This window comes from Xenopus laevis, chromosome 9_10L (assembly GCF_017654675.1).
Source record: "Xenopus laevis strain J_2021 chromosome 9_10L, Xenopus_laevis_v10.1, whole genome shotgun sequence".
NCBI lineage: Eukaryota > Metazoa > Chordata > Amphibia > Anura > Pipidae > Xenopus > Xenopus laevis.
Window position 1 is genome coordinate 39,093,355 of NC_054387.1, and position 27,861 is coordinate 39,121,215.

Here is a 27,861-nt window from a genome sequence, read left to right on the forward strand (position 1 = left end):
AACTAAATATGATGGTGAGAACTCTGTTGCGCTATGCCTTCCATATCCCGTTACCCAGGCAGAAGATAAATCATACTTATAATCAGGGTGTGATTTTTTTTTTTCTGCCGAGCTCGGAAATCCTCTTTACTGCTGCATGGACTAGCATAGGGATGTTGCATTCTTATGCAAATGATTTAGCTGCTAAGTAACCACTTCACAGTCACTGCCTCCAGGGCTTATGAAAACACCAACCGTCTCTATTTGCTATGTATTCTGATAAACACCATAGCATTTTATTATATGCCTCAAAGGCAACTTTCAGAGACCTAAGGTACAAGTAATTTTCCTGAATGTGCCAGTTAAAGGATTCTTTTGTCTTTTGAAAGCAGTATATTTATATGCAGTCTGGTCACAGAATATCCTTATATTTTTGAATGGGAGTATACCTTTTTCTGTATACTCTGAATCCTGCGATTAAGCATTGCTTAATTGGCTACACTAATGAGATAAGATGAAGGACAATATGCATAGGCTGTCTATCTTGTAAAACCAGATATTGTGCCTCAGAAGGTATTGCTCCTGCTTTTCTGTACAGCTCGTACCTTGCCTCAGTGGAGGAGCATACTGATGTAGCAAGCCTCATCTCTAGATTGCTGCATTCATCTGCACAGTGACCACCACAGATGGTTTGTGTGATTGCAGTCACAGCTTTTTGTCTGAAAGTTCCAGTCGTACGGAATGCATATTAGGACATTGTCAGGGGAAATCCATCTCCTGTATGCAATCTCCTATGCTAGAGGAATGCAACGTTGCCTGCTTTTACACTCATTCCCTCCTCAGCTATCAGTCCTGTGTCCTTGCTCCTCAGCCATCCGTCCTGGGTCCTAGCTTCTCCCTCCTCAGCCGTAGCTTGAATTTGATTGCTCCAATTAAAAAACCTAAAACGCCTATTGGCTAAAAGGAATGGCAAGAAAAAGTAACTATAATCAGGGCGCAGGGCTGAATATGCGCACCCTGAGGAGTGAGGGGCAAGAGGTGACTGAGGAGGGAGAAGCTAGGACCCAGGACCGATGGCTGGGGAGCAAGAGCGGACGGCTGAGGAGGGAGGAACGAGGTGTGACATCTGCTTCAGAGGATGGGTGAGTAAAAAAAAGCATGCCATGTCGCATTTCTCTTGCTAAGGACAGTGCATGTAAGACAATGTCCCCTGACGATGTTCTAAAATGCGTTCCGTGCAGTCGCTCTTCTGATCGTATATGCCTTCGACCCTCATCTAATATACACAGTAATTTTAGGTGGAGCGCTACTCCTTTTAAGGAGTGGAAAGCATCACGTCCAAGGGATTTTAGCAGTGGCTATTGACCAGACCTTTAAATCAAGGTTTCTGCACACTAGATCATGTATGGAAATGCCACTTGCCAGGGTGTTGCTTGAGAAATACCAGTAACTCTGCACTGGCACAAAAGGTTAAAGGACATGTAAACCCACCCCACAATTGTTAAAAAAAAAATAGGGAGGGTGGACAAAGTTTAATCGACAACTCTTGATTTAAAAATGATATATAGGTTTACAACAGGGGTGTCCAACCTGAGGCCCAGCTTGAACTTCTGGCAATCCAGGAAACTTCATTTTGCGTATCTACCCGGTCGCTAATTGTGCGCTTTAAATTTTACATGGGGTGTGCGGCTTCTTAGAGCAGGAAAAGCAGTTAACAAGTGAGCGTTCAGTTACTTACAAAGGCAGGTAAGCATTCTTCAGCGGTATCGCTCGCTATGCTAGGGATATATGCAGCGCCTACATTTGTGAGCAACTTTTTTCAAGAATGAACACACTAAAATTAGAACCAAATTATCTGATGAGCACCTTGAGAATTGCAACTACTTCCATTCAACCAGTTATTGATACATTAGTTTCTCAAACATAATGTCAAAAGTCCCACTAGATTTATGATGCCCTCTTTTCTTTTACAATAAAATAAATCAAAAGTTAGTGTTTGTGTGTATTTAGAGTGTGGCCCTAGAACATTTTTTCTTCCAATGTGGCCCAGTGCAACCAAAAGTTTGGACACCCCTGCTTTACAACTTGTTCTTTCTAGGACATTAACACTTCACCTAGTTACGGTACATCTAGCTTCATCTACTCCAAGTCTGATATCCCAATCATTTCAACTTGAAATTATCTAGCCATTGCTTCCATATTAATCTATACGGAGTTCAATTATTTTGAATTAGACAAGGGATTTCTTCTAATTTTCTAGTCTCTTCTACCAAGTTTATCCATTCACTTTATGAGGGGGGGAGGAATCAAAGCAAGTGCTGCCCAAAAGAGGTAGAAGTTTATTATCCATCACAATTTTTTATCAGTCTGAAATAAATTAATAAATGTAATCAGTAAACAAGCCAATTTAAATAACTGCCACTCTGCTTGTTAAAAAGGTTAACAGTAAGGCTGCAGCATCCCCTTTAATCACTTAGAATTCCTTCTCCTCTTCTAACCCACTCTGCCCCCTCCCTCAGGAATTTGTTGGCCAACGAGCATGCTCATCTCACTTAACACACCCTCCAGTCTAACAGTGAAGAGATTGCATTGCTGGTTCCCATACAAACTCTGTCTAATCACATTTTTTTTCTCCTAACCACCTCTCCTGAGCTCAGCAAATGGAGGGGGGAGGGGTATATGCAGTACAAATGCTGTGGCTTGGGAAGGTGGCTCAAACTATATACATGGTCGGAAAAATGTAGGCTTTACATGTCGTTTAAGGAAACTGATAAGTCTCAATGTGAACCTCCCCTTTAGCAGTGTTATGTATACTTTAGGCTGGATCTCACCTTACCTCTAAAGTTTAACATTGAAACACTAGGGCCATGGAACTAGAGGGAAATTGGACACCATTTTAAGCAACACACAAAACTGTGCCAATAGATTATGCTTTATTTAAATTACATACAAAATCTTATAGAAAAGACAAACGATTGCTGCAGGAAGCAGTGTAATTTTATAGCGTATTGAGAGAAATAGTCTGTTTCAGAAGGTATACAAAACCAGGCATTGAGGTCAAGTAACTGCTGCTTTCACCACAAGGATTAGGTGGTCATCTCCAGCTGCCACTCTGCTCCCACCTCATCAGCAGACAAATGGAAGTTATGGAGCAAGGGCGTGTTTGAGGTAACTTGGATTTCAGAGGCACTAAGTTGGCGTTGGTAGCGGAATGGCTGTAAATAGGAGCGCCCCACATCCTTATGCGTGATCCCAACCCACTGGTTACATTGAGAAGCTGGAACCTGTGGATTTGGAGGTTGGTCTCGATCAGAACCACCAACGTACCTCAAATCAGAGACAGAAACATCCAGAGTTGGCGTGTTCTCTTCTAATGCAGAGTTAATCTCGGAGAGCTCCCATATTGGTGGGGCAGAAGGCTTCTGTACACCTACAGCCTGGACCACCATCTCTGAATCTTGTAGTTTAGGTACTTGGATGTCCACACATATTGCATCAGTGGTCTCTTCCTTATAGGGAGTTGACACTTTGGCGCCATAGAATACCCCAACTATAGAGTTACTTAGTGGTTCTGGGGCTAAAGTGGACAGTTCAAACACCTGACCATCGGGTGGTGGTAGAGGAGACCTGCTTAGGCACGGCAGGATTTCCTCAACGGTCAGTCGCTGCTTCCCTCCACTTACAAGCGGAGTTGACTCAGAAACCTTAAGCAGGAATGGCGACCCCCCAGACTTTGGACGGGTTCTATGATCAAGCTGTTCAATCTGTGAGGAACAGGGAGAAGAGCTACCCTGAGCGGTGGCCACAAATCCCAAATCCATGATCTCCGTTAACGTGAGGTTGGAGCTGGACATCAAGAAACTGATAGCACTGCTGTCCCAGCTGATAGACATCTTAGGGGTTTCTACTAACCTAAGAAACAAAATGTGGTAGGGTTTTAGGTACCAGGAATGTTAAGACACCCATGTTGATGTAATGTGTATAAATGGGCCACACATGCATACATTTGGCAACATTAAAGGCACTTTTTAGAGACTGTCCTGGTCACATCAGTTGGCTCATATCAGATGTGCTAATGGCCATAGTTGCCTCTTACTTTCACAAAGTGTCTCCACATCACATACAAAGCAATCTGTATACCCACCTCAACACCTACCATAAAGGGCATATTTACCAAGAGATCCAAGTCTAACGGATCAGTAGTAGGTCTGGCAGATATATATTTTATGCAATGCAGTTAGGATAACAATTTGCTTAAAGCCAGGATGAAACAGGCTCCAGTAATTACTGTACAGTAGGGCAACACACCTATCTTCATGATATTATTATAGGACTCCCTGTAACACTTCTGGCAGCTCTACTCCAGAGGCACCTATGCAGGAGGAACTACACAGATCCACTCCGGCTGCCCTGGCTTATAGTAGGTTTTTGAAAGGGGGAAGGAATGAAGTGCTTTGTAGCAAGCAGCTGGTAGGCGACTTTGGGAATAAGAGATTCATTCATGCATGGAAGATAGTATAGTACATCAGCCAAGCCATTCTCAGTGGGCTCTAGACCTGCAACAATGCTCAGGCAAACAAAGCAAATCTCTGCTCAATAACCCATAGCATTTAGTCAGTTCGGATTGGCTTAGTGCAGTTAAAATATCACATACCAACCCCAGAGAGTTCAGAAGTCACTGCAGGTGCATCACATTTAAATTGAAATGTTACACAAACACCTGTTGTGGCACTGAGTGTGAGAAAAACTAGCAATTAGTGGAGGTCTGTGTCCAGACTACACAGTGGGGGGGCCATCCATACATACATACATACATACATACATACATACATACATACATACATACATACATACATACATACATACATACATACATACATACATACATACATACATACATACATACATACATACATACATACATACATACATACATACATACATACATACATACATACATACATACATACATACATACATACATACATACATACATACATACGTTACAACTTATTTACCTCCTTAAAATAAATTTTACAAATATACATTTATATTAAGTTATAGAATTTATACCAATTTGGATTTAAATGAATGGTAAATGAGAAACTGTGTGTGCCAGCAGCACCCTTATACAACAACCCAGTATATAAAACAGTAATAAAGCCTATTAAACCCCAAACAAATAAAGACTGACACACCACAATTCCCCCTCTTTCCAAAGCCTCTTACCTTCCCTTTGAGATTCTCTGTCAATGATTTGTTCCAACTGAACAGCCCTTTATATAGTATCTTATACTTGTGAAGTTTAGGGGCCAATCAGTATCACATAGAAACCCCACCCATTATCCAATGGACTCATCCACAACACCTCATAGCTATGCTGGATACTGAGGAACAGGAGAGCCAGGTTTAAAGGGGACATTAACCTTGAAATGAAATGTTATTGTAATAAAGATGTACACTGCCACCGTCAGTTATCTTAGGATCTCCTATCTTCTCTCTTTTTATCCTTAACATCAGTTCTGGGCCCAGAGCAGTGAATACAAAATAACACTTGGGTCCCCCCCCCCACAGTAGTACCACTTGTTGTACCCCACTGATGGCAGCCCTGTAGGTGGATATAGATTAAAGGGGTTGTTCACCTTTAAATTAACTTTTAGTATGGCGTCGAGAGTGATAGTCTGAGACAATTTGCAATTGGTTTTCATTTTTTATCATTAGTGGCTTTTGAGCAATTTAGCTTTTTATTCAGAAGTTTGCAAGTTCAGACACCTGGTTGCTAGGCTCCGAATTACCCTAGCAACCATGCACTGATTTAACTGAGAGACTGGAATGTGGGGGTCAGTGACCCCCCATTTGAAAGCTGCGATAAAAAAAAATGAAGACCAATTGAAAAGTTGCTTATAATTGGCCTTTCTATAACATAATAAAAGTTGTCAGGGGTTTGGTTACCTCGGTATCTGACAATCAGACTGACTATGAAAGCTCAGTGGGTAATTATTGTTACTGATAATCATTCTGCTTAGGCCGTTTTCTGCTCCTCGGTTACTAGGGAAATCGCACGTTAGTAACCAGACAGCGGTTTCAGTTCCCGACCTAAAAACTACCCAACGATAGATAACATAATTCAAAAGCTATAACAGATACAGACTCATAGCAAATATTCATAAAACAGTAAAGGTTCCCTATAATAAATGGTAAGAGACGTGGCAGCTTTATTCTGGCGTGATGATGTCAGAGTAACGTTCACCCATAATGCATTGCGTCACACTATTGACCTAATCGGAAATGACAGCGTTTCTCCAAACCGAATTCTCTAACACTAATGTAATGAGGCGCCAGAATTTGGCCCCAGCCTCTATCATTGATTGGACGCCGGCTAACTTGTCACTCACCACGCTCGCTGTTCATTGGTTGAGGACGGGCGCGTGGCTCTGCCCACATATGGAAGTGACAGGCGCTCACAACGCAGCCTTACAGTCTGTAGGCCGGTCTAGTATGGAGCTCGGCCCCGGAAAGGGAGTTCCGTGGATGCGTGCGCAGCTGGCGGGAGATAGGAAATAACAATAACGCCCGAGACGGCGCAAAGAAGTGTCTGGAGCGGCAGAATGTCTCGGCGGGCCCGCGGGTGAGACTGGGCACTAGTGGGTGGGATTGTGGATCTGCGCTGTGGGGATAGACTTGTTAAGCACCTGCCAGCTTTTACTTTGTCACTTTATTTGTCGCTGCCAGATCCCTGGGCTTTTGCTTTGCGCTGCCCTAAAGTCCTGAGCCGCCTCCCTCCCCTGTGTTATCCACTGGCCTTGCCCTCTAGTCTCTATAGTGTGTGTCCTCTATAGTGTGTGTCCTCTCACCTGCTGCTCCCTCTCTCTATTCAACACTTTCTCCCTCTTATATACTTTCATCAGATCCCCAGTTGACCTTTCTGCTCTGTCTCACATGTTGGCCTTCTCCATATTCTCCTTGTTCTCTACAGCGGGACTGTCCTGTGCTTTCCTTGTTCCCTGCCTTTTGTCCTTCTCTTTCCTCTCCCTCAACTCCCCCCCCCTCTCTGCACCTCTTTCTCTCCCCAGCTGGCCTTTTTTGCATTCCCCTTACTTGTCTCCCCATGTGGACTTTTCTGTCTCCCCCCCCATGTGGACTTTTCTGTCTCCCCCCCCATGTGGACTTTTCTGTCTCCCCCCCCATGTTGTACTTTTCTGTCTCCCCCATGTGTACTTTTCTGTCTCCCCCCATGTGGGACCTTTTCTGCCCCCCCCATGTGGACTTTTCTGCCCCCCCATGGTGGACTTTTCTGCCCCCCCATGTGGACTTTTCTGTCTCCCCCCCCATGTGGACTTTTCTGTCTCCCCCCATGTGGACTTTTTTTCTGTCTCCCCCCATGTGGACTTTCTGTCTCCCCCCCCCATGTGGACTTTTCTGTCTCCCCCCACCCATGTGGACTTTTCTGTCTCCCCCCCCCATGTGGACTTTTCTGTCTCCCCCCCGCCTGTGGACTTTTCTGTCTCCCCCTACCCCCCCATGTGGACTTTTCTGTCTCCCCCCCCCCCCCATGTGGACTTTTCTGTCTCCCCCCCCCCATGTGGAACTTTTCTGTCTCCCCCCCCCCCCATGTGGACTTTTCTGTCTCCCCCCCCCCCATGTGGACTTTTCTGTCTCCCCCCCCCCCATGTGGACTTTTCTGTCTCCCCCCCCCCATGTGGACTTTTCTGTCTCCCCCCCCCCATGTGGACTTTTCTGTCTCCCCCCCCCAATGTGGACTTTTTCTGTCTCCCCCCCCCCAATGTGGACTTTTCTGTCTCCCCCCCCCATGTGACTTTTTCTGTCTCCCCCCCCCCATGTGGACTTTTCTGTCTCTCCCCCCCCATGTGGACTTTTCTGTCTCTCCCCCCCCCATGTGGACTTTTCTGTCTCTCCCCCCCCCCATGTGGACTTTTCTGTCCTCTCCCCCCCCCATGTGGACTTTCTGTCTCTCCCCCCCCCATGTGGACTTTTCTGTCTCTCCCCCCCCCCATGTGGACTGTTCTGTCTCTCCCCCCCCCATGTGGACTTTTCTGTCTCTCCCCCCCCCCATGTGGACTTTTCTGTCTCTCCCCCCCCCCATGTGGACTTTTCTGTCTCTCCCCCCCCCATGTGGACTTTTCTGTCTCTCCCCCCCCCCCCATGTGGACTTTTCTGTCTCTCCCCCCCCCCCCATGTGGACTTTTCTGTCTCCCCCCCCCATGTGGACTTTTTTGTCTCCCCCCCCCCCATGTGGACTTTTTTGTCTCCCCCCCCCCCATGTGGACTTTTCTGTCTGTCTCCCCCCCCCAATGTGGACTCTTTTGTCTCCCCCCCCATGTGGACTCTTTTGTCTCCCCCCCCCCACATGTGGACTTTTCTGTCTCCCCCCCCACATGTGGACTTTTTCTTCTCCCCCCCCCACATGTGGACTTTTCTGTCTCCCCCCCCCCACATGTGGACTTTTCTGTCTCCCCCCCCCCCACATGTGGACTTTTTCTGTCTCCCCCCCCCCACATGTGGACTTTTCTGTCTCCCCCCCCCCCCCACATGTGGACTTTTCTGTCTCCCCCCCCCCACATGTGGACTTTTCTGTCTCCCCCCCCCCCCACATGTGGACCTTTTCTGTCTCCCCCCCCACATGTGGACTTTTCTGTCTCTCCCCCCCCCCCCACATGTGGACTTTTCTGTCTCTCCCCCCCCCCCACATGTGGACTTTTCTGTCTCTCCCCCCCCCACATGTGGACTTTTCTGTCTCTCCCCCCCCCACATGTGGACTTTTCTGTCTCTCCCCCCCCCCCCACATGTGGACTTTCCTGTCTCTCCCCCCCCCCCCACATGTGGACTTTCCTGTCTCCCCTAAGGCCATGGGCAGATGGGGCATTGGCTTTGTTGCTTGCGTATCAGCTGCACGTGAGTCAAGGTAATGTATTCGGGTGCTGGCACATGGAGGAGCGGGTTCCCAGCCTGTGTTTCTCTGCAGGCCAAAATCCACTATCTGGCACCAGCCTTAGGCCAAGGGCAGACAGAGTGTTGGCTCCATTACTCTTGGCACATTTGTTTCCGGCTGAGAGAAGCGGATCCACTCCATTCCCCAGCTACATTCAATTATATCTGTAGCGGAGGTCGAACTGGAAATGCCTGCTTTAGTGTATTTGAGGTGGGGCATGGAACAGATCCGCTTCTCTCAGCCGAAAACAAATGTGCCGAGAGTAACTGAGCTAACACTCTGTCTGCCCTTGGCCTAAGGTTGGTGCCAGATGTAGTGGATTTGGACCTGCTGAGAACCCGCTTCTTGATGTGCCAGCACCCGAATACATTACCTTGACTCACGTGCAGGCAGATATAGCGGTTTTCGGTGCCGAAATGCAAACGTTGAGTGTTCTTCCCTGTGTTCCAGTTATCAAGCCTTCTTTTCCACTGACTGGGCTTCCATTTGTTCCTCTTGTTTGGTCTTTTCCCTCATCTCCCCCCCCCCCAATTGGGCCTTCCTTTGTTCCCCTTGTTTGGTCTTTCTCCTATTCCCCATTGTTCAGCTCTCCCCCAACTGGGCTTTCCCAAGTTGCCCTTGTCCGCTTCCCCCAATGCACTTCCCCTACCCCACATGCGCATCTGCTGTCCATTTATTTTGTTTCCATATAGTCTTCTCCGTTTCTTGCCTCCCCTTGTACACTACAGAGTTGGGCATGCATATCTACTCCAGTACTTCCCCCCATATGTACTCCATAGTTCTCTCCAGTGTCGGACTGGCCTACCGGGATACCAGGAAAACTCCCGGTGGGCCAAGGTGTCAGTGGGCCCTCCAGCTTCTAAATATTTGGCTTATTTCATGGCCATTCCCTATTTCTATGAGAATAAAGACGCTAAATAGATGGAATAATAGGTTATACTATGTAAAGAAAAGAAAGAGGTTGATTAATAAAGGAAGAAAATAATACTTTGAGTGGGCCCCTGGTCTAAGGGTTTTTGGTGGGCCCCTACTTTCCACATACTTGGTAACATAGTAACTTCTCAGATCGTCAGTAATACCATTTCTTGGCACTCCTTGCAGCTGCTCTCCAGTGAACTCCCAGATTGTTTGTGACCTCTTTGTTTTGTCTTTTGTCTTATTGTAGCTTTTGTCTGGCTTTTCCACCAGAGAACCACGCTTTCATTTTGCAGCCTCCCTCTGCTTGTTTAGCTATACATGCTTTTCCTTTTTAACCCTACTTAAAGAAACACATGTTTTATCACAGTTAAATATTTCTGGTTTTATAGTCATTTTTTTATTGGTGAAAATGATGTTCCTACATTTTGTATAAAGGTGCTCAAGATGCAAAAACTGTATACCAATCACAACACCTTCTTCCACCTTCTTCCACCCTGTTCTTGCTTGACAAAACCACTCCAAAAAAAAAACAAGCAGGAAATTGTGGCCAAAGGCAATACCTTGGAATTTGGGTCAGGGACACTGAAAGATTTCCTACCACTAGTTGCCCTTTCATTTAGCCTTCTCTTGCTTTAGATCAGCAGACACCTTATACTCTGGGAGCCTTGAGTAATGCTGCATCTTTCATTACGTTGAACCTGTTATTCGTATTGCTGAGACCCTGTTGACCCTGTCAACTAAAAATCGTTTTCTTTAAACCGTACAGCGATGATCTTGAGGACTTGCAATATCAGGACACAGACTCTGATGTCCCGGAGCCAAAGGAAAACCGGCTCAAAGTGAAGTGGACCCCAGAAGAGGTGAGATGATGGTGAATTTGATTTGAATTTCCCTGGGATGGGATCATTGTTCTTTCTTGCCTAGTTCTGGATCTGACTCTTTATTTTCCTTCCAGTGCAGGATTTTGGTCCCCCTATTGTGGCTGTAGAGTGTTAAATATGCTCGCTTGGGGTATCTTATGTGGGGGTTTTAACTACCCTAGTAATAAAGCGATCACAACTTGGCACCCTTTTCATTTGATCATTGGTTACTTGTCATTCCTCATTCTTTAGTCATGCATAAAGAAATTTCCAAGTGTTTTCTGCTGTCTGTATGAACACGCATTTCCGTTTTCTTCTTCTGCATTAGGATGAGGCTCTAAAAGGCTTGGTGAAAACACATGGACAAGGTGAATGGAAGACAATTGCCAGTAACCTTACTGTAAGTGCCACCATTCCTTACACTTCACCATGTATTTAGGGTCATTTACAAATGCAGCACCTTGTGCAAAGTGCTATTTTCAGAAGCATATCACTATTTGTTTTTTTTTTTTTTAATGTTTTAATTACAATACAGATTTTTGAATTAGAGTTTCCAGCATAATTGCCACTGCATTGGGAGTTGTGCTCACTGAATTTGTCCTGATGCAGCAAAACTAAAGGAGATGCACAAATGCAAACCTGGTAGAAGTTGCGCATTTTCAGAATGGCGGTTGCATCACTTCTGGCACTGTGTGCTACCACTATTGACCCAACCTGCTGTGGGAACCATGGAATTATCTCTGCTGTGGTTGCTTCGAAAACACTACTATAGTTTATATAAATAAGCTGCTGTGTAACCACGGGGGCAGCCATTCAAGCACAGGATACACAGTAGATAAGAGATGCTATATAGTACCCCTTTGTATACTGCACAGCTTATCCGTTATCTGCTGTGTATCCTGTGCCTCTTCTCCTTTTTCAGCTTTGAATGTCTGCCCCCATGGCTACACAGCAGCTTGTTTATGTAAACTATAATAGTCTTTCTGCAGCAAACATGTCTGCTTTACCAGTGCTGAGCAACTATACATTATTTTTTAATTATTTTAAAAAATTTTTTATTTGGTGTTCTTTTAAAGGGCAGATATTAAAGACAAGACATAATACCCTCTCGTGCGTTTGCCTATGCTGTATTTGTCCCCATAGATCTAAAGGGCTGACCTCTTGGCAATAAAGGCGACATTTTATTGTCTGTCTGAATCAGTGCACGCAGTTTCCAAACTGAAGAATAACCTGTACCCATCATACTTCCCTATCTCTTGTTAAGGGACATTTACCTCCATAACTACCTTTTTTACACAAGCTGACCAGAGACTATGATTTCTGATCTTTCTTATGTATGCAGGCAATGTATTTGTCGTCTTAAGTGGAAATAGAACCCAGAAATTTCGAATTACATCTCTGGAGAGCCGGTTCTGTCCTGTCAGCGCTGTTCTTGGTCGTAAAGTTTCATTAATGTGTTTTTTTTCCCCCCTACTTTTCAGAATCGTACTGAACAACAGTGCCAGCACCGCTGGCTTCGAGTTCTTCATCCTGACCTGGTTAAGGGTCCATGGACAAAAGAGGAAGATGAAAAGGTATGGGGTGTGGTACCTTATTAAAAGGGAATACACAATATTGCTGCTATCTGCTATAGAGCAGAGATTGAAATGTTGTCTTCCACGTGTTAAACTGCAATTTGCTGTATCTACCAATTGAAATTGGACTTTAGAGGGATGCTGTGAGCTCAGCATATGAGACCCTGCTGTTTACCCACCCTTCTTGCCTTACTTTAAACTATGTCTTCATCTCCCGATCTTTGCCTAGGTAATTGAGCTGGTGAAGAAGTATGGCACCAAGCACTGGACCCTGATCGCGAAGCAGCTCAAAGGCCGCATGGGCAAACAGTGCCGTGAACGCTGGCACAATCATCTCAATCCGGAAGTGAAAAAGTCATCGTGGACAGAGGAAGAGGATAGAATTATATGCCAAGCCCATAAAGTATTGGGAAATCGCTGGGCTGAAATAGCAAAGCTGCTTCCTGGGAGGTAACCCCACCATTGCCTATTCAAAACTGTTTCAGTCTTCATGGACACGTCAGATTTTCTGAGCATGGCAGTAAAATGTATTGCTTTTAATACATGCGTCTATTTGTTAATCTTTCCAGAAAGTTTTGACCCTAAAAATCTAAATATCCAGAAATATAGATTCCACAGTTTGACCATTAATATTTTTGCCCCTAAATCTAGACATGGGTGTACCAATAAAAGTTTTGGATTTTTTCTGGTTTGTGTATGAGGTATGAGTGCTTTGGCAGATAAGGAAATGAAGAGAATCTTCAGCCACTCTTCACAATCTGCTGTTTGTTTGATCAACAATTGGAACAATGGAATAGAGACCACAGTATGTATGACATCTCATACAGCATCTGTCTATTCGGGCCAACCCCACTGATCAGTCACTGTACAAGGCTGGGCTGTGTATGGCTGCCTTAAGCCTTCAATTTACTCTCATTAATTCTTTGAATTCCCAATGTGAAGAATAAACCGAAACAATGTTTGTTAAAAGAGCCAATTGGCTTTCCTAAAACACTAACTTTTTCCCAAACATTCCACCCACTCTAACCCTGACACCTTAAGTTAAACAAAGCAATAAATGACATGTGTTTACATGTCATTTATTGCTTTGTTTAACTTATGTATATACTAATGTATAGTTGCTCAAGTTCTTGGTTTCCTTAGGCCTACAGTGTATCAGGAAGTTTTGCAGTACATTGTTTAGGTTTAAATAACAGTAATGTTTTACACACTTGCCTATACAGCTGTCTATTTATGTAAAGATTCACTAATGTATGTGGCAAATAGGCTACATGGTGATCGGATCAACGCAATACCCTTAAATTGAGGTGTCATACATACATACATACATACATACATACATACATACATACATACATACATACATACATACATACATACATACATGCACAGCCACCGTCCCTGCACAGGCCTCCATAACCTCCAGTATATGAACTGATCTTTGGCTCCAGGGTCAAGTAATGGATCATTACAATTTGGCCTTGTGTAACCGCTTTAACTAGGATAAATACTAAACAATACTCGGGTTCATAACCCAAAACTCCACCTCTCCTTTCTTTGCCATATTCATATTTCAATTCAATTCCTGAGGATTGTGGTTTTTTTTTTTTTTTTTTTTTTTAGTATTTATCCTAGTTAAAGCGGTTACCTTAATGAATTAATTAATTTACCTGAGTTATAATTAATCATTGATTTAGCACTGGAAAGCACTTTAACTAATTTCAAGTCCAATTTGGACGCAGGCATAATAATTCATCAAATAATATTGCCACAATTTATAATTGATTCTACTGTGGGCAAAATTATCTAATGGTTTTTAAAAAATCTTTTTAAATCTATTTAATTGAATGAATTGTATTGCACTGCACTTTATCTCCAATTAACTTTAATCGTCTAATTCATCTTAATTGTACAATTCATTTTTTAGCCCTGCACTTTATAATTTATAATTCATGTGATTGATCTAACGACAATTTAATGAATTTAAGGTTACTATCGCAGTAGTTGTGTGGAAAAATGTCCCTATGTATTTTGATCTTAAATGACCGTTCTTAAAGTATCTACTACAAATACAGAAAGGAGCAGGCTCAGGCCCGTGCTAAGTTACCTTCACTAATTAGGAGTGATTCTAGGTCTGTCCTTTTAAATCCTGAAGCTAGCAGGCCTCCTGCTGGTAGGCTGAATAGCCATTTATCTGCATGCCTACTGTAGAGTAGACTGGATGCTATGAAACAATGAGAAGCTTATTGGCAATTTATGATGCATTTTCGTCATTTGTGTGCCAGTTGTGCTGATGCCTTGCTTCTAAGCAGCCATGTACTATGGACACCATTGTAATTACTCGTTCCACTTACAGTGAATGGGAAATGGCAGAGACTTGTGTGGTGGCTGTAATATACTCGGTGTGCCTTCATCTTAAAAGGGAAATAAACCCCAACTGATGTTACCATTCTCCTTTCTAATGACAGATCCAAGTCCCCTGTATGTCTCACCAGCTGCAACAGTTTGACAGTTGGTACACAGAAGAGGGGTGTTCTACGCGTTTATTACTATACATGTTGATAACAAAAAATTATTTAGAGGGCTTTTAAGTAGAAAGCCAATAAGTTGGGGTCAACCAGAGTAATATCTGAAGCTGCCTTTGCAACAGATTAGTATTTTCTGCCCAACTTTTGATTGCAGGACAGACAATGCCGTGAAGAATCACTGGAACTCCACCATTAAACGTAAGGTGGAGACTGGAGGATTCCTGACCATGAAAAAAGCAGGAGGGCAACAGGAACAAAGAGAGGACTCTGGGTACCAAGCTACAGATGAGCAGGTACAAATTGTATGTTCTACTTCCCCTTGACTGTTGAATTTGCCTGTTACATTAGCAATAGAGTACTTTGGTTTAAAACACTCGTTTTTTTTTTTTTTCGATTTTTAGAATCATGTACTGCTCACAGAATCTGTGGATCCGAGTGCTAACACTCCAGAGGAGCCCTCAAACATACTTTCTCCCAAGCTTCTGATCAAGAATCCAGTTAATAAATCTGAGCAAGATAGCGAAGATGAAGATTCCAATATTGATTCCGTCGTACCCTCTGCCACAGCCATATCGGATACTGGTCCAGAGAAGTGGATGGTAGAATATGTGAATTTCCTGGTGCCGGCATCAGACATAATGGAATCGGTAAGTTCTGTCACCTATCACAGCCAAAATCAAACCCATATTAACAATCTGACATGTGCAACCTAAACACATTTACTCAAACTACAAAATCAAACCTTCCCGATCGATATCGTGGCCAGATATCGATTCGGAAGCCCCCATACACGGGCAGATAAGCTGTCAAATCGATCCAAACGACTGATATCGGCAGCTTTATCTGCCCGTGTATGGCCACCTTTATTCTCTAATGTTCTTACGTAGCGGCGTTGTGACGTCTGCAATTTGTGTCAAGGGCAAAATGACCCTTTAAATCTACAATCCCATGTAGATGTCTTATTTCACTGCATTTCTTTTGATGTGTTCTAGGACCCTGAAGCCTGGTGTGAATTATCTAATTTTGATCTGGGAGAGGACTCTACAGTCAGTGATGTCGGAAGCCCCATCCGCCCTGACGTTTCTGACAAACCCCAGGCTCCTAATGTCACAGAATACCGCCTGGATGGCCACACTCTCTCTGATCTGTGCAAGGGAAATAAAGGGGAACTGATACCTATATCTCCTCAGCCCCAGACAGCTTTTGGAACTCCTCCCTCACTGCTGAAACAACACAGAAAAAGAAGGATTACACTGTCCCCTGTTACTGAGAACGGTGGTAGTATTATTGCATCAATTACAGAAGCAAACAGCATGACCCCCAAAAGCACTCCAGTGAAATCCTTGCCTTTCTCCCCATCACAGGTAAGACCATAAGTAAGAGATTCTCCTTTCTTTAGGCCTGACTAGCGTGACATCTGTATGGTGGATTTCTATTCACTGCCTAGGGTGTGACTAGTCTGTCAGTCTCTTGCAAAATCATTATCCATAATGAGTGTGAAATGCACTTCTTTTAAATACACTAGAACCCCCATTTTACGTTTTTCAGGCGACCAGAACAAAATGGTGTAAAATTCAGGAAAATGTATAATGCATACTATATAGGTGGGACCACAAAACACCAATATAAAATGAGGGAGATTCCAGTGTAGACAGTTCAGTTTATGTAGATGTAAAATGACCAAAGAGGGTCCTAAATTAAAGTATATTCCTGTGTGGTTTAACTTTCTTGAAGATGACTGCTTAATTTTCCTGCGAGCTATGAAGTGTGTTTGCTATGGTGAATTAATTTAAAATGCTTTTATTTACAATCCTAGTTCTTGAACTTCTTGTCCAAACAAGATGCCCTAGAGCTAGAAAATCCTTCCCTCACCTCGACTCCTGTGTGCAGCCAAAAGGTGGTGGTGACCACTCCTCTTCATCGGGACAAGACCCCCCTGCTGCAGAAGAATTCTGTGTGAGTTTCTTGCTTCCCCAGCATGTAGAGCACATATCCTTGTTTATGCGATACATGAGCTCCTTCTAAATATACTAGATTTGTACCTGACAGGATAGTACTGTATTGCGGATACCCTTATTTTACACTGTGTATTTTTTCTCTTGCCTAGATTGGGGGACACAGGCACCATGGGGATGAAGATCCTGTTGCTTGGAGAAAGGACACTAAAAGGTTAAAGTGGCTCCTCCTCCTCCTGCTCTGGGCTTCATCCCCGCCTACCTCCTCAATCCCCAGTTTTCTTTTAGTGTCCTCAGAAGGAGGATGGACACTTCGTGGCTGGGAGCAATGGTACAGATTTATTCAGTATCATGCCACTACTAGGGGTCAGTGTTTCTCTTCCAGAACCCCTCCAGCCAAGGACTTCTGATCTGAAGATGCTCTATAGCCTTCCCGCTCTACGGAGGCTGCAGGCTGGGGAGCTCCCCCCCACACTACCCTGGGCACTGGTTCCCGCTCTCCGGAGGCTGCACCAGTAGCCACGACGGAGGGTATACCTTTTATTGAGCATTCCTGGCTGGCACAAGGAGGTAAGTTAATTCCCTCCTCCCTCCCCCCATTACATGCTGCCTGTCAGCTCTGCAGAAAGGCATTTAGTTTCACTTTCACTGCTATTCTCTCACAGAGATTTTCCTAGGCATTTAGTTTCACTTTCACTGCTATTCTCTGACAAAGATTTCCCTAGGCCAGGGATGTCCAAAAGGTAGATGGAATCTATCAGCAGACCTTTAGCTGGTCATCAGTAGATATAAGACACTGTCAACACACAGTTTGTCTAAATCACCCTCCTGTTTCATGCTTTTTATTTGATATTTATTTGATATTTATGTTAAGGTTACAATATACATTTTCTCATGAATCAATATTAAGTAATATTTTCCATGGAACAGAATTCTAACAATGCTTTTATATATGTAGATCATAATGGGACAACAGCACTAAAAGTAGTCCCCGCATTGGTAACTCAGTGCCATTCCCAGCGATCTTTCGCGCCACCATCTGGCGCTGCGTCTATTTCATTGTGCACGAGTCGCTGCACACACGCCTCACGGGCGCCATCTTACTAAGGTACTATACCAAAGCCCGGGAAACCTCTCTGGCGGCCATTTTGGATCCGCATCTCTCTCTCCAGTACTGAGCGTTTCCAGCCTCGCTGTCTCTCACAGAGAAGAACAAGGCACCATTCCTTCCTACCTTGGTGAATAGGTAGTTACACTTCCCTTACTCTTTCTCTAGGGGATTAACACTTCCCTCTCTCTATGGGACCTACTGTGGGGTTTTTCACTACTTCCCTCTGTCTCCACAGATCGCACTCTAAGGGAGAAGTGGTTCACTCCTCTGGACTCCCCTAATATTCCCCAATATCTTACTTACTGGGTTGCACTACATAGTATAGCCATGACGGGCAGGGCAGATGACCAGTCCCTTCCCAAGCAGGCAACTGCATGTACCACCAATGCAATTTAGTATTTGGCATGGGCTACTTGCAGACCTAAATTTGCTAGTGTTTTGGCTGAGCCAATATGTGAAGCCTGTAAGACTGCAGCAGTCACTGCACAATTACAATCCCACACAGCCCTACCAGCCAGCTCTGCGACAGCTACGGCTAATCAAACGAGCTTGGATTCTGAATTGGTGTGCGCTCTATCTCTAGCGGGTCTACAAAACCTAGCCAGAATTCCAGAGACTCTAGATAAGGTCCTACAGCATCTATCTACAGAGCCTCACAGACCGGTCACTCAGCAGTCGGCCACAAAGCGACCTCCCCTTTCCCCACCTGTTTTGCCTGATGAACAGGAAGAGGCATTGGGAAGAGGGACAGATCCTATCCACAGATGAATAGGATCAGGATACCCCTAGATCACAATGAGAGGTCGAGAGCCTGATTCAGGCACACCCCACCTTTAGCAGAGCGAACCAATAACATTTTCAAGAGGCAAAAGAAGTCTTCTTGTGTCTTTCCAGCCTATGAACAGCTGGGTGACATTGTTAAAGCACAATGGAAAACGCCAGACCATAGAGTCCAATTTTCCATCGCTTTACTCAAACTTATCCTTTTACTTTACAGACCTTGGTCTTCACCCCCAGCAGTGGACCCACCGGTCTCTAAATTGTCAAGACCACCACCATTCCAGTAGTCGATGCGGCTTCCTTTAACGATCCTATCGACAAACGTCTTGAGGGTTTCTGCAAGTCGATTTTTACAGCAGCAGGCAGAACTCTACGACCTATTATTGCCACCCCATGGGTATCCAGGTCAATGGAAGTTTGGGTGGAACAGGTGGCCCAACTCATGGCTCAGAAGACCCCTCCACAGACCTCTTTCTAGCTCCGATAGCGGACACAAATACATAAATTTGCGTAGCAGTCCTGGACGCGGCTAAGCTCGTCACAAGGGCTTCGGCATAATCCATTGCAGCCAGACGTTTCCTTTGGCTAAAAAAAACTGGTCAACAGATCTTACCTTGAAGTGGTCTCTGCTTGGTCTCCCATTCTCGGGAAAAAAAAAAAAAAAAAAACTTTTTGGTGCTGAACAGAGAAGGAAAATTCTCAAGTTACAGAGCCAGAGGTCCCAACATGAAAAGCAACAAGCTCCGACCCGCCCCAGATTCCAGTCAAGGCAGAGCACTTCTTGGTCAGGAAGCAGAGCAGCACCTAAGCCCGCACGGGACAAACAGCCTCCGCATGAGGAGGTGCCCACCCCTGAAAGCTAAACGCTTTGGCGGACGCTTAAGTCACTTTCGGGAGGTGTGACGGCATAGAGTACTGGAACCCTGGGTCCTACAGATCATTTCTATCTCATAGAATTCGCTCAGCTACCTCCGAGGTGATTTTCCATCTCAAGGCTCCCTACCACAGAACCCAGGCACTCAGCTTTCCATGTGGTTCCACACGCCCTGACTACCTCCGCGTTAGTAATGGCGGTCCCTCAAGGGTAAAAGGGGCTTCGGTTTCTACTTAAACCTGTTTATAGTACCCAAAAAGGATGGATCTTTTCACCTGGTGCTAGACCTAAAGGCACTAAACGACCATGTAAAGAAGCACCACTTCAAGATGGAATCCATCCAGTCAGTCCTAATGTCCCTGGACATAGAGGATTTCAGGGCGGTGATCGACCTCAAAGATGCATACCTGCATGTCCCCATACATCCCAACCACCACTGGGTCCTTCACTTTTCAGTGGCAGGAGAACATTGGCAATCCCTGGCACTCCCCTTCAGACTATCCTCCGCGCAAAGGCTATTCACAAAGGTCATGGCTGCGGCTCTAGAGGACCTGCGACTGCAGGGAGTGAGTGTCATACCATACCTGGACGACCAACTGGTAAAGGCCCGTTCCATGGCACTGGCCACAACTCATCTCCAGACACTAATGCTGTTAGGTTGGCAGATAAACTTCCAAAAATCTCGATTCATACCTTCCCAGAGTACAGAATATTTAGGGCTTGATCTAAATTCTTCATTGGGAAGAGCCTTCCTTCCCCAATCCAAGATCACCTCCATGCAGGGGCTCCTGTCATCTCTGCAGAAAATGGATCAGGTACCTTTAAGGTTGCCATGAGAGTGCTAGGGACTATAGTGTCATCCTGCGATTCCATATGTGCTGCTCATGCAGAGCCTTACTCCAACACCAGAGGAGGAACTGAGCGAACCTAAACTGCAGGATTCCCCTATCAGATCTAGTTTGAACCTCTATCAGTTGGTGGCTTTGACCAACAACACTTCCGTCAGGAAAACCCTTCCCCAATCACCAGTGGACAGTCATCACAACAGTTGCCAGTCTACAAGGTTGGGGAGAAGTATTGGGAGACCTAACCGTACAGGGACGTTGGTCACAGAAAGAACTACTCCCCATCAACATCCTGGAATTAAGAGCAATCTACCTGTCATTGCTCCAATGGTCAGGCAGACTTCAAGATCTACCTGTAAGAATACAGTTAGGCAATGTGACAGCGTTGGCTTACATCAACCACCAAGGAGGCACAAGGAGTCAAGCTGCCCTCGCAGAGGCACAGCAAATTCTTCTGTGGGTGTAAAACACGGTACCAGCTATCTCCGCAGTATCCCTGGAGTGGACAACTGGATAGCAGATTTTCTCAGCCGAGAGACCTTAGATCAGGGAGAGTGGAGCCTACACCCAGAGGTTTTTTCAACTGATTCTGGCAAGGCGGGGCACTCCGGAAGTAGACTTAATGGCATCCAGGTACAACAACAAGCTTACGAGGTTCTTTACAAGAAGCAATGACCCTCTGGCCCTAGCATGGACACACTGGTGGTTCCATGGCAGTTTCACCTAGCATATGTCTTCCCACCACTGGTACTTCTGCCAAGGGTAATCAAGAAGGGTAGAAACAGAAGTAGTGGCACCCTACTGGCCACACCACACTTGGTTCGAAGAGCTCATAAGTTCATCAGTGGACGCACCATTCCACCTTCCAGACAGAATGGATCTGTTATCTCAGGGACTGATCCTCCACCTGAGTTCACCATGGCTGGATTTAACGGCATGACACCTGAAGCCATAATCCTAGCCAGATCAGGAGTTCCAAAAAAGGCCATACCGACCTTACTAAGGGCCAGAAAGCCCGTCTTCGCACGCATCTACCACAGGGTATGGAGGACATTCATATCCTGGTGTAAATCTAAAGCCAAAGACCCACAGTCCTGGGATGAAAGTAGCCTATTGTTATTCCTTCAGGAGGGTTTAGAAATAAGGGCTGGCACTCGGCTCACTGAATGTTCAGGTATCAGCCTTATCTATCCTTTTGCAGCAGCAGCAGCTTGCAATGCTGCCCAACATCAAGACCTTCCTACAGGGAGCATGAGGATGATACCTCCATACCGTCATACAATCCCTCCCTGGGATCTCAATAGGGTACCTTCTGTATTGCAGGAGCAACCGTTCGAGCCATCGGCTCAATTCCATTAACTCTGCTGACTCTTCAGGTAGTTTTCTATTAGCCATCATTTTGGCTAGACTAGTTTCAAAACTAGCAGCTCTATCTTGTTGTCCACCATTTTTGATTTTTTACAAGGACAAGGCGGTGTTGAGACCTACCTTGGATTTCTTCCTAAGGAGTTCCATCTTAACCAGGACCTGCTGGTTCCTTCATTTTGTCCTGAACAAAAGACAAATTTGGAACAGTTACATACGTAGATGTGGTTCGTTCTCTCAGAACATACACCAGGGCTACCAAGAGTAGAAGGAAGCTGGACAACCTCTTTGTCTTACCAGAAGGACCACGGAAAAGCCTTAAGGCATCTAAGGCCACCAATGCAAGATGGATTAGGTCAACAATCTTGAAGGCCTATGAGGTACGAGGTAAGGCCACACCCTTCCGGGTTCAGCTCATTCTACTTCTTCACTCAGCACTTCTTGGGTGGTTCCTCTCCAGGCTTCAGCAGAACAGGTCTGTAGGGCTGCAGTGTGGTCATCCACACACACCTTTACCAAATTCTACAAGGTGCATACATTCGCCTCAGCCGAAGCGAGCTTCGGCAGGAAAGTGTTGCAGGTGGTTTTTCCCTGAACACTAGGGGTAAAAAGTCCCGCCCTCATGGGTAGCTTTGGGACATCCCCATGGTGCCTGTGTCCCCCAATCTAGGCAAGAGAAAAATTGATTTTTGTACTTACCGTTAAATCCTTTTCTCTTGTCCTACATTGGGGGACACAGGCCTTCCCTCCCTGTATTAGTTCATGTTAATATTGATCAGGTAATATCTTATATAATTTTTGTTGTTCAAATACCAACAATTTCAAACAGCAGGTGGTTCATACCGTGCTTAGCTTGCATTGGGGAGGAGCTCCTTCTCTTCACATGGGCAATTGGTAGGGCTCGTCATCTCTTCTTCGGTCAGAAAACTGAGGATTGAGGAGGTAGGCGGGGATGAAGCCCAGAGCAGGAGGAGGAGGAGCCACTTTAACCTTTTAGTGTCCTTTCTCCAAGCAACAGGATCTTCATCCCCATGGTGCCTGTGTCCCCCAATGTAGGACAAGAGAAAAGGATTTAACGGTAAGTACAAAAATCAATTTTTACACTGGCACCGCAGATTTTGCACAATATTGTCTGCTTTCAGCATTTTACTTGAGCTTTTGTATCGAGTATCTTTTTCCTTTGTCAAATTTGAAACTTTTTTACTTTCAGCTTCATCACCCCGAATCATAAGTTTATGGGAGACTATGTACTGCACACACCAACGCCATTTAAAAATGCACTTGAGAAGTTTGGGTCGCTGAAGCCACTGGTATGTTGCTGTATTACATTTACTAGGGGTATCTTAACACTGTTAAAATATCCACTTGTGCTGGGTCCTTTAGACCCCTGCTGCCCTTGACTGGGAATCCGAATAGACCCATGTCATGTTCTACAGCTCCCTTTGATAAATTCCAGGGTACTATTTTGGGAGGAAAAAAGGGTTGTGTAGTCATTGGCTCTTAAACTTTCCATCCACAGCCCCCAACACCTCATCTAGAGGAGGATCTAAAGGAAGTTCTACGCAGTGAGTCTGGCATTGAGCTAATCATTGTGGACGACCCTAAGCATGAACGTCAGAAGCGAAAACCAGTATGTATAGAAAACCTTTGCGTTCAATGAGGTTGTTTGGGCGTGTCGAATGTATTTGGTCACCCAAAATAATTTTGGACAAATTGGTTATATAGGATCACTTAACTCAGACATGCTATACAAGCATGGGATCTAGGGTAGCTGTTAACTACTTATATGGTCACTACTAACCTTATCTGGAAATGATGGTCCCTTGACATCGTAAATGGAAATTTCCTCTTGTGTAGATTGCAGCTGGTATAATTTATACAGTAGTTGTGAAGACATCTTACTAATTGACTCGTAAGTCATGAAGCCATAATAGCAAGTGCAGCACTTTCCTAAATATTAGCACAGCCATGCAAGTGTCAAATGGTTTTCCAAGTAATGAAACTTGGATCAGGCATGATTATTATGTATATGGGTGGGGTGTAGACTACTTTGTTCTGTTGTAGCTTAACATGATCTCTCTTCTCTGTTCTCAGCACAGCCCAATCAAAAAAGTGCGGAAGTCCCTTGCTTTGGATATTATAGACAAAGATCCCAAGCCTCCGTCACTAACACTTTCATCCGCTGCTTCTGCACATATGCAGGTTTGTACATTGCCCATCATCCATTGCATGCAATACTACTTCCGACCTAAATAGAATACATCCCTAACATGATTTGTACTTCTCTTCGTTGTAGTCTCAATCCTGCGACAGTTTCCTGTCTGTCTCTCTCAATGAGTCTTCCTGCAGCAGCCGAGAGGAAAACAGCGTCCTTAACCAAGGCTTTGTCCAGGTCCAGACAAGCAAAGGGGCCGTTGCACAACTTGGGAACACCTCACAGCTACCAACTGACATTGGCGAACTGATGAAAACCCAGTGGGGCCTCAGTAAAACTGAAACAGGCCCTCCATTTAAAACCAAGAACGGGACATTCACAAATACAGACTTGTGCCCACAATCACTGATGGACTTAGACACGTTTCATTCTGCTGCAGTAACATCTAATCAATGCCAAACAATCAAAACAGAAACTCTTTTCCAAGTAACGCCCGATAACGTAAAAATGCAGAGGCATGACATTATGAAGATTCCAGAGCCGGTAAGTGCTATAATATTCACTCTTGGGGCAGTTACACAAGTTGAGATTCGGGGGGAGAATAGTTGCCAGGCGACAAATCGGCTCTTCTTCGGGCATTTAATCTCCCTGAACTGCCTTCCCGCCGCCTTGAATCGAAATCGCCAGCGGGATGGCACTCGGAGCGCTTCGTTTTCCGAAGTTGCTCAGTTTTCTCGTGAGTCAACCTTGGAAAACGCACTCAGAGTGCCATCCCGTTCATGGAGATTAGTCGCCCGAAGAAGAGGCGATTTGTCGCCGTGCAACTAAATCTCCCTGAATCTCCACGTTTCTCTGCCCTTAATCTCTACTTGCTATATGGCCAGGATTTATCACAGCTATTGGAGCTTTTTTCTGCATTTTATATTGGTGTAATTTGTTTATTTAGTGCGATGCTTACAATAATGTAACAAATGCTACATAATAAGAATAGAATTGGAGGGACCTGCTCGTAAATTAGAAGGGTCAACAGGCCACACTGTAAAATCTACTAGATGAAGCTGCCCACGTAGTGGTTAAGGTTCTTTATTGGGCACTAATTCATACTGGGATGTTTGTCTGTCCTGAGTTGGATACATAACGTTGGGTTCCTGTAAAACAAACCATACCGTGTCATTTTAAATCACTAATGTGAGCTCAGTATGTAGATGTTGTTCATTTACATACTGAGGGTAATATTTTTTTCGTGTAAAACACTCGGAGGGGCTTCTGTTTCAAAGGTGAAGTAGGGCTTGCCACAGGTCAAAGGGAAAACATAGAGAAGTTTTACCATCTTACTTACCTTTTACAGGCACCCTGAGAGCAGACTTAACTTGCACAGTAAAGTATTACTCTAATGCCCAGGTGTGAGTCCATTGGGGGACGGCTAGAAAATGTAAAGTAACGTGCTGCTCACCACTATTCTACTTTTAATTTGGGGCGGTGCAGAATTTTCGTAAAAGGAGCAGTTGTCTGTCTAATATATTGGAGGTGATTGACAGTGAATATAGAATTTCTTTAGCACATTTACCAAATGGAGAACTCTATATTCCCCCACCCCTTTGATAAATAAACCTCTCAAATTCTGTGCCAATGTGAACTGAGAGTAGCAGATTTCCCTTACGGTAAGCTGAGAAGTTGTTTATTAGTGACCTGCTAGGTAGGCTTTGCTGGGATGAGCGGTCTCCACCCTTCTCTTGCTCTTGTGTTTTTTATTTTTTTTAATGCATTAAAAGTATGTGAGTGAAAAAGAGGCTAGAAGCCACTATAGCACTTGTATAAAGGCAATATACCCTGTCAATAATAATAAAGCACTTTACTCACTATTGGTAAGAGGATACCATGCACTAACCTGTCTATAATCCTGGTTTATTTAAGTTTTCTACCTTCTAAATTAGCCTGGGCCGCCTTGTTTTTAGTAATGCTGTGTATTTTGTGATCGAACACAAGTGTAAGCAATGCTCTACAGCACGGCCACCACAAATCTTGTATTCTTAACCTGATGTGTTGGGGCAGTTCTCTGCTTTTATCAGCAATATATTTATCCGTAAATCTACAGGAAAATGGGGAAAATAAACCACCTGTAGTGCATAACCTGTGTATATCCTCATTAAATCTATAATTCTGGTACTTTGTTTACTTGGCCTAGTTTATTTCCTGGAAACGCTGCCTTTTCTTGATGCACGTAGTTTACTTTTGGAGCGTTTTACATAAAAAGAATGGCCAGGGTTGAGTGAATATTTTTAACGATGCAATTGGCTGTAGTTTTACATAAATCCTTGCTGCTCATACTATCTGCAGCTCCACTACACTGCAATTTGTAAAACCAAAGGCCTGTCTTACCCATGTCCTTATTTTGCATTGTAGCAAGACGCCTGCATTTTTGCTTATCTACCGAATCACACACCGGTCATGCATAGGCAGCCCTTGTCACTCCCGATGTAGCAGAACCTCAAAACTGCATGCCATGAAGCCTCTATTGCATTGATCCCCAACCAGTAGCTTGTGAGCAACATGTTGCTCTCAAAAACCTTGGATGTTGCTTCCAGTGGCCTCAAACCAAGCACATATTTTGGAATTACTGACTTGGAGGCAAGTTTTTATTGCATAAAACCACATATTCTGCCAAGCAGAGTCTCTAGTAGGTTGGCATTCCACCTAGGGGCAACCAAATGGCCAATTTACAGCACTTTTATGGCACCCCAAGAACATTTTTCAAGCTCTCCAACTCCTTTAACATCTGTATGTTGCTCACGGGTTCAAAGGGTTGGGGATCCCTGCGCTATTCCATGCCTTTGGGCTGTTTTCTCTTTGATCTGGCGGTGGAGGCCCTAAAGACTCTGCTGATTTTGCCATTATTTTGTCTACGCGAGCTGGTGTGGTGGAGCAAAAGCTCCTCTACTGGTCCAAGCAACTACAGCCATATAGTAGCAAACGCTATGGCAACTTTTTTCTGCTTTTCAGAATCAAGTCAGCCTGAATATAAACAGGTAAGTACAACAATACACATTTTTGTTAATGCTATTTAGAAGTAACAATTGACTTTGAATTCTCAGATATTACCTCCAGGAGATCCAGGAGAGACCTTTCATTAATGATGATTCTTTCTCTCTAGATGACCACTGCCTGGAAAACAGTTGCTTTTGGTGCTTCCCAGGATCAGCTGCTCATGCAGGAGAAAGCCCGGGCCATACTGAACTTACATAAACACAGCTCTACCTCCCGAGCACTAGTTCTTTCCTGATGTCCATCCAGCTAACTCTGCCTCATCTCTTCCACGAGTGCAGATTCTATTAGACATACAAATGGACATAAACACTCATGCTCTTGTTAACAACTTTGCAGCAGACTCTTGACAGTCCCAGGATGTTTTTTGAAAGAAGAACCCGAGGGATGAATTTAATTTCCAATTTTTTTCTTTGCAAAATGTGCCCCCAAATGAGGCCGGTTTTTGCCAGGCATTAGATGACGGCCTTTTTTTTTTTTTTTTTTTTTACTTTTTGTCGAGCAGATCTTTGCAGTGTGCATTCCATTGGAGACCTTGGCTTTGTTCGCAGACAGCCTGTGCTTCTTTCTTTTACTGGTTGCATAGTGCGTGCTCATGGCACAAATACATGCACTAAACTGCCTTCTTTTGAAAACCATTTTCATAAAAAAAAAAAACCCATTAATTTAATCAATGTTTATTCGTAACTTCGAGAAATGATCACTGAAGAAGATATTGTCAAAATAATTTATACTTTTAAAGGACATGTAAATGCAAATTTTACTCAGACTAGAAATGGGAAGGGCACAGTTCTCCCACCTGAACCACGTCATTTTCACAGGCCAAACTTTCTATTTCCTGCACTGCTGCATAAACTCTGAGCGAATACAAAGTTTCTCCCAGCAGCAATTATATGCCATTCGTTGTCATAACAGATCACTTCTC

The 27,861-nt window shown here is 44.4% G+C and overlaps 2 protein-coding genes across 3 annotated transcripts; one reads left to right on the plus strand and one right to left on the minus strand.

Annotated features, from left to right (window-relative positions):
- Positions 1-2,895: 2,895 nt before the first annotated feature.
- Positions 2,896-3,891, minus strand: XB5733004.L (uncharacterized XB5733004 L homeolog; the record flags this gene model as incomplete). Its single annotated transcript, NM_001095621.1, is given in 1 exon segment — positions 2,896-3,891. A coding segment is annotated over 1 exon segment (735 nt). The 3' UTR covers positions 2,896-3,065.
- Positions 3,892-6,437: 2,546 nt separating this feature from the next.
- On the plus strand, positions 6,438-27,850 carry mybl2.L (MYB proto-oncogene like 2 L homeolog). Of its 2 annotated transcripts, none has more exons than XM_018241241.2 (14): positions 6,438-6,607; positions 10,614-10,707; positions 11,036-11,107; positions 12,189-12,281; positions 12,511-12,731; positions 14,964-15,111; positions 15,211-15,456; positions 15,802-16,173; positions 16,626-16,765; positions 22,950-23,049; positions 23,259-23,369; positions 23,834-23,941; positions 24,036-24,437; positions 27,046-27,850. In XM_018241241.2, the coding sequence occupies exons 1-14, from the start codon at positions 6,588-6,590 to the stop codon at positions 27,172-27,174; spliced, it is 2,256 nt and encodes a 751-aa protein (XP_018096730.1). In that variant the 5' UTR covers positions 6,438-6,587; the 3' UTR covers positions 27,175-27,850. The 2 variants fall into 2 exon arrangements, with proteins under 2 accessions (XP_018096730.1, XP_018096731.1); XM_018241242.2 differs by having other exon boundaries at positions 14,964-15,102.
- Positions 27,851-27,861: the final 11 nt, after the last annotated feature.

Coding starts and splice junctions, on each gene's coding strand:
- mybl2.L (XM_018241241.2), top strand. CDS start 6,588: ATGTCTCGGCGGGCCCGCGG. Junction 16,174..16,625: donor TGCCTTTCTCCCCATCACAG/GTAAGACCATAA, acceptor TTACAATCCTAG/TTCTTGAACTTCTTGTCCAA. Junction 23,050..23,258: donor TTGGGTCGCTGAAGCCACTG/GTATGTTGCTGT, acceptor TTCCATCCACAG/CCCCCAACACCTCATCTAGA.